At 23.7% G+C, this 7,714-nt stretch overlaps 1 protein-coding gene across 1 annotated transcript; it reads left to right on the plus strand.

Annotated features, from left to right (window-relative positions):
• Positions 1–821: 821 nt before the first annotated feature.
• pit (probable ATP-dependent RNA helicase pitchoune) lies at positions 822–7,370 on the plus strand. Its single transcript, XM_017912109.1, has 11 exons — positions 822–1,002; positions 1,105–1,209; positions 2,702–2,764; positions 2,804–2,809; positions 3,173–3,433; positions 3,497–3,811; positions 3,898–4,199; positions 4,284–4,436; positions 4,589–4,759; positions 6,701–6,878; positions 7,202–7,370. The coding sequence occupies exons 1-11, from the start codon at positions 906–908 to the stop codon at positions 7,366–7,368; spliced, it is 1,818 nt and encodes a 605-aa protein (XP_017767598.1). The 5' UTR covers positions 822–905; the 3' UTR covers positions 7,369–7,370.
• The last annotated feature ends 344 nt before the right edge of the window (positions 7,371–7,714 follow it).

Raw genomic sequence — 7,714 nt, forward strand, 5'->3', positions numbered from 1 at the left:
AGAAATATCTATATAATGTTAAACTTATCTATAAAAAGTTGAGTTTAAAATCAAGTTTATAAAACATAATATTAAGTCTACTTTATTAATGATTATGAATGATTTAATATTTGCACTTATTTTAAGACTTTAATTCTGAGATTCAAAATAATTTGTCACAACATATTGTTTATCATTGTAAATGATCGCTTCATATTACTTTCTTAGTTATTTTTATTATAATTTTTTTAAAGATATATTTTATTGCTTAAAATACCTATTGTACTGGGGTATAAATCCTATTTATAATTTGTACAATTTTACGTTATTTCTTTCAATTATGACAAAGAATGACTAATTTTTAGATAAGTACTGTGGTTTATTTCTTTGCGAGGTTCTATTTTCCCAATATTCTTTTGAAATATACAAATCAATGAAATTATGTTAACTTTATATTTGAAAGTAATTAAATTTCTACCTTTTAATTAGGGAAATCCCACGATTATTATAGATAGATAATATTTAGTATGAACTATGTTTCCCAGATGTCATTGCAGACATTCATTTTGTAACGACTGTTTTATCGATACAGTATAATCTGGCTTTCGAAATTAAGCGATGTATAAATAAATGATTTTTACACATATTTCTTTTTAAGTCACTTTTGAAATTGTTAATCTTAAATTATGGTAATAACTATAAATAATTTGACTATATTCATTACTACACTCTGATTGCTTCGTAGCTAGGGACTTTTTTAATAGTTCCCAACAATGCTGGTTATGACAAATCAGTGTGAGAGATTTCGTCTTTATATTTATATCGTTCATGCTCAATTCAGAGCAATTTTTCGGTTTACCACATGGATGAATTTTGTTCAACTATCTTATTGCATATAAGTGAATATTTAAATTTATTAAATAAACATGTCAGTACCTGATAAAGTATTAATGCGAAAAATTAAGAAAAGAGAAAAAAAGAAATTTCAAGTGCTTAAAGAACGAGAGCAGCAAATACAAAATGGTACATGTGATTATAAAATATAATTGATTACTTGTTGTTTTGTATTTAATTCTTACATAAATTATTTATATTTATTATTAATGTAATATATTTTAATAAAAGGTGATACTACACTTGAGAACTCAGAACACCACGTTCAAGAAACTGAGCTAGACAATGTAAATAGATTAAAAAGACATAACACACAAAAAAATGAACAAGTTAAAAGTAAGTTGAAATAACTATCTATTTAGTTTTTATAATAATTTCTCATCGATATTTATTTAATTAATAATCATTTAGTTGTGCACTTATCTAATAAAATACTAAGATAATGATTTTTATGAATTGCTCGTTTTTTCATCACTTTTTTTTTGGAGAATATTTTCAAAACATCCATACAATTACTTATTTTTTATATAATTTCTATATTTTTAAAACAATTTTTTGATATATCTTAAATATTAATACCTAACAATAATGTGGAAAGATTTCCAAATTTTAAATATTTTAAATGTGATTGTAGTTTATATCACATGTTTCTCTGTTTTAACTATTTTTTTTTTTTATTAGTGTCTTTTTATAGTTACATGGAATACTTTGTTCATCAACTTAAGGAAGTCTTCTAGTATCTTGCTTGATTTTTTCTATATTTTTGAAAAATTGTTGCAAAGAAACATTAATACCTTATGTTTTGAAATTAACACATTGGTGGTGTTCGTAATACAGGCTCCTTCTTTTATCAGATATAAAAAGCTCAATAGAATTCCTTTCAAGTATGAATATAGCTATGACTGGAACGAAATAAAACAAAAAATATTGGTAAATAAAGAAATAACGGTTTTCTGAATTTATCTTAGCAATTTAAAAAATTTGTTTTAAATATACAAGTGTGAAAAGAATAGTAGTAATGAGTATTTTTGAATAATTCTAGTGGGGGTCATAGCCAGAAATATACTAAATATTTTTACAAAATTTTGTGCTAATCTGTCAAACACTTTTTGAGAAATTATAGATATCGTTTTAAAGTACATAGTTTTGAGAAATATGTGTTTAAAGATTAAAGTTTTCTTTCCTCTCTCCTTCCGTGTGGGTATGAGCAATTTTGAACCCTTTATTGTCTATATTTCTACACTTCTACATATTTCTATACTTCTAGCACTTTAAAATCATACTTCACGCTAATATGTAAAACTGCTAGCAAAAGTGGATAGGTATTTATAGAAAATATTCTTGAAAATATGTACTTAATGAAAAAGAAGAAAAAAAAATAAAATCTATTTTTTTGACCCTAGATACTAGAAGACTGCCTTAAATATATCTAGAAGTTATATTTTGTTTCTAATTAATATATAATGTATAGTTATATACAGAATGATACATTTTTTCAGTTATTAGTTTTTAATTATTATTCGTATATTAGAAAACATCAATTAAAATATTTTCTATCTTATTTTAATATTATTCCAAAATATTTTTTGTATAGCATTTTGTTGCTGTTACAATAATTCTTGTTCTGATTATAACATTTAGTAAAGTAATCATAACTTATTACTGATTTAGTAATTATGTCTGAATTTAGAACATACAATATGAGTTATAACATCAGTATAATTGTTTTGTTATATATATCATAAACCTGCTTAATAATGTGTAGTTATATTATGTTATTATATAGAGTAGTTATATTACTATATATAGTAGGTGTATTATATTACAGAGAAAAAAAAGAAAATAAAAGATAATGACAAATTACAAGAAGATGACATTAATAATACTACAGGTGATGTCATTAGTCATACAAATGGAAAGTGTACAACAGACAATAGTGTTGATAATATAAATTGTAAGTATAATAACAAAAGTTTATTCAACTTTTAATTACAGTAAAAGCATTTGCTGTGTATTGGGAAACAAATTTTTAACAAAATTGTATTTTATGGTAATACTGTTATTTTAAAATATATATCATTTCTTCTGAATTATTTTACTTACACTGTTATGTGTATAATAATTGACACTTATTAATATATCTGAGAATTTTACAAAATGTGTATCTTTGTCAAAATTTTTTAAGCATATATATTTTTCACAAACGCACAACAATTGTCTATTGCTATTAAGAAGTTAAACTACAGTTATCATGAAATTATACACACACAGACCAGTTTAACTTCTTTTCATTTTATAGTACCTGGATCTACAATAGGTTTGGAGATATCAAATGATACAAGTTTCAAAATACTAGAAAAAATAGTTTGTGAAAATACTTTAAAAGGAATAGAAGATATGGGTTTTATAAACATGACAGAAATACAAGCAAAAGCTATTCCTTCCTTATTAGAAGGAAGAGATCTGGTTGGTGCTGCTAAAACGGGATCAGGGAAAACTTTAGCGTTTTTAATACCAGCTGTTGAATTAATTTATAAATTAAAATTTATGCCACGTAACGGTATGTGAATAACGTAAATAAAGTATTTTTTGTGTAAGTATTTTATTATATTATTATTTTCAGGCACTGGTTGCATTATTATATCCCCAACGCGAGAGTTATCTATGCAAACTTTTGGAGTTTTAAAAGAATTGATGAAATATCATTATCATACATATGGTTTATTAATGGGAGGCGCTAATAGACAGACCGAAGCTCAGAAACTTTCAAAGGGAATTAATATTATTGTAGCTACACCTGGTAGATTATTGGATCATCTACAAAATACACCAGACTTTTTGTATAAAAATCTTCAATGTCTTGTTATTGATGAAGCTGATCGAATTTTAGATATTGGTTTTGAAGAAGAACTTAAGCAAATTATTAACATTTTACCAAGTTAGTTTAATATTTTCATAGCTTAAGTACAAATACTAATACTAGTAGATATATAATTGGTTATGATACAATATTTTTTATTATAGAAAAAAGACAAACCATGTTGTTTAGTGCAACTCAAACCCAGAAAACAGAAATGTTAACGACTTTAGCTTTGAAAAAAGAACCAGTTTATGTAGGTGTTGATGATGATAAAGAAAAAGCAACAGTAGAAGGTTTAGAACAAGGATATGTCATGTGTCCCAGTGAAAAAAGATTTTTACTTTTATTTACTTTCTTAAAAAAGAACAGGAACAAAAAAGTTATGGTTTTCTTCAGTTCGTGTATGTCAGTTAAATATCATCATGAACTTTTAAATTACATTGATTTGCCAGTATTAAGTATACATGTACGATCATTTAATGTTAAATAATTATAATTATTATTAATATATAACATTTTATATCATATATTTTCATTAATTAATTAACAGGGAAAACAAAAACAAACGAAGAGAACAACAACATTTTTTCAATTTTGTAATGCTTCTACTGGTATACTCCTTTGTACTGATGTAGCTGCACGTGGTCTTGATATACCAGCTGTTGACTGGATTGTACAATATGATCCTCCAGATGATCCCAAGGTAAATTCTTTGTAGTATATATTTAAAAAATCATATTGTTACATATATATTCAAAATGAATATTTTATATATTACAAGACTTATGTTCAAATATTACATATTACAAGAATTATTAAATTGACAATGAATATAAAAATTAAATATTATTTTAGGAATATATTCATCGTGTTGGTAGAACAGCTAGAGGAGAAGGCAGTAGTGGACATGCTTTACTAATTTTAAGGCCAGAAGAACTTGGCTTTCTTCGTTATCTTAAACAAGCCAGAGTACCTGTAAATGAATTTGATTTTTCATGGAATAAAATAGCTGATATTCAGTTACAAGTGAGTACAAAGTTATCTTTTTTATTATATAATAAAGCTTGAAAAGTGACTAAGTGACTCTTAAATGCACGTCTATTTTAAAAAATATGGTGCAATCAAAACTCTTTATTTTCTGTTTATCTCATTTTCTAATAAAACTCATTTTGGGGGATAAGAATAATTGCTTATATAAAGGTATAAGAATAATATTATGCTTCGTTTTGAGTATAAACAGTTAATAGTTGATAACAAATTGATAATTATTAAATTATGCCTTATGATAAATAAGTATAATTAAGTATAATACTTGAAAATATAAGTTTAAACATATGCAATTAGTCACTAAAGTATTTAAAAAAATACATCCTTCATTATTTTAATAAATAGAATAATAAATCTTTCGTATAAAATTAGCGTTTATTATTAACATTTATGTGTATAATAAAATAATTTTATTTGTTTAAAAATTACACACCATGGATAAACTTGTTCCTATCAGGGTGATGAAGTATAAAAGAATAAGTACCTTTCTCTTTCATCATATAATTACATCAAAAAGAGAAAGAAAAAGAAAATAAAGTGAAAACTATGAAAGTTAATTTCATTTCTTCCTTGTTTCATCATCATCTTGTCATTATCCCATTACTCATAGTCGGCATATAAGATTGTATTTTTAAAGTTTGAACACTGAAAAGTATTTGATCAAACATAAATTTGTTAAATAAATCATACTCTTTTCATTATTTCTTACATGTGCATGGTATATTTTGGAATGTATGAAAAAAGTTCAGATTGTTTCCTAAAAATTATGGCAATTACAATGAAACACAAAATTTTATAATATATAATTACTAAATAAAAATTTACTTGCTTAATTTAATATAATTATTTCACGTTATTTTTTACATAATTTACTTAATCGAAAAATTGAAGTTCACCGATAATAATTACATATACATATATTGACAACTATTTTTTAAATGTGTTCACTTATTTATGTAGTTGTTTCATACTGTAATTTGTACATTTTTAGTTCAATTGATGTATCAGAATATAATCAGAATCAGATAGTTTTCAAATATAATGTCTTATTATCGTACTATTTCGTAATAAATTATATACATGTACATAATAACTTTTATCAGTATTTTATATTTACATAAAATAATTTATGTTTTCATATATTTTCGATTACTTTACAAACTTTTAGATTTTGAATTTATTTCATTAATTCCTTAATGCTGTAATGATAGGAAAAGAAAGAAAAAAAGGATAAATCAAGTGCCAGTGCCCTGCTAATAAACTTATTAACAAGTAAACTCATGAGTAGAGGTCTATTTCAAACATCAAAATAGTAGAAGCTAGGTTTAATGATATATGTATGTGAAAGGGATGCTTACTATCAAATATTAATTAAACGTAAATTTGATATCAACTACATAGGTATTCATTTTATTATTATTATAATAATAAATACATTTATATTTTTTTTATATAAAATTTTATATAGAAATAATATTTTTGATTATAATTGTATACACAATATTTAAAATGGTATGATATACTGTTATATTAATATTTTGCAAGTTTTTCGAAAAATCATATAATGTTACTAATTACATTATTTTAAATTCAAAGAAATCAAATTTGAATGTTTGCATCATTAAATATAAATTATTTTTATAAAAATAAAATTGCTTTAAAAATATTAAATATAATTTTTATTAATTTATTTTTCATTATACTTATGATTTTTGTTATAATATAAAAAATATGGAAATTTGAACACAATAATATACAATAATGTTGCATCAAATTTCATATTATATTTAAATATTAATAGATTTTTATGTTTATTTTTAATTGTTGTAAGTTATTTTTAACTACTATCTTAGAAAAATTGTACCTATTTGATTTTTGGTACATTAAAATAATTAAATTATATATTATGGTCTGTTTTAGCTTGAAAAGTTGGTTGGAAAGAACTACTTCCTTAATATGTCAGCAAAAGAAGCATTTAAAGCATATGTCAGAGCATATGATTCTCATCATTTGAAACAAATTTTTGATATTGAAACATTGGACTTAGCAAAGGTTGCAAAATCTTTTGGATTTGTGGTTCCACCAGCTGTTGACTTGAGTATCCTTTTTAACATTACACTTATTAAAGATTTCGTATCATTTTGTATATCAACATGAACATATTCATATTCTTAAAAAGAATTTATATTTATTTAATAATATTAATATTCTAATTACTTTATTTGCTATATGTACAGTATATAGAAAATTAGATTTCAATTGTATATTGTATTAAAAGCATTCCATTTTTTAATTTTACGTCTGTATAATATAGAAAATCTTTTATTTATTATTTATATATTTTTTATATAAATCATTTCGCTCTTTTTTTATGTTATGAGCATTACTAAAGCAATTTTCCTTAATATCATATTGTAACAGAAGTGGGAATAAGTAAGAATTCACGGCCACGTAAAAGAATAGGTGGAGGCGGTTATGGATACTTCAAAAGCATGAACAATTCTAATTCAGAAAAACAACTACAACGCAGTAAAACTTTCCGCCAAGTGAATAAACGTACGAAAGATAATCGACAGTTTGTCAGATAACTATACGCTTGGAAATTTCTAGTGAATTTAATGGTGTTGAATACTTTATATATATTTTACGCAATGCCGATTTTAAATTTAATTCATGGAATAACATTTAAGTTTAACATTTTTTATAAATGCAGTATAATATAATTCATTTCACGAAGGAAAGCATTTAATTGAAATTTAGTTCTTAAAATATCAATCTATGAAAACACAATTCTTTGTTCGTTTAATGAATTATACAGAAAGCTACAAAATTTGTACATAAGATATATATGAATATTTGTTTCCCGGGATTAATGTTGAACTGTTTGTAATAGTATCTTGAATTATAACTAATGAATAATAGACATATATTACA

Source organism: Eufriesea mexicana, unplaced genomic scaffold, assembly GCF_001483705.2.
Source record: "Eufriesea mexicana isolate 0111107269 unplaced genomic scaffold, ASM148370v2 scaffold325, whole genome shotgun sequence".
In the NCBI taxonomy this organism is placed as follows: domain Eukaryota; kingdom Metazoa; phylum Arthropoda; class Insecta; order Hymenoptera; family Apidae; genus Eufriesea; species Eufriesea mexicana.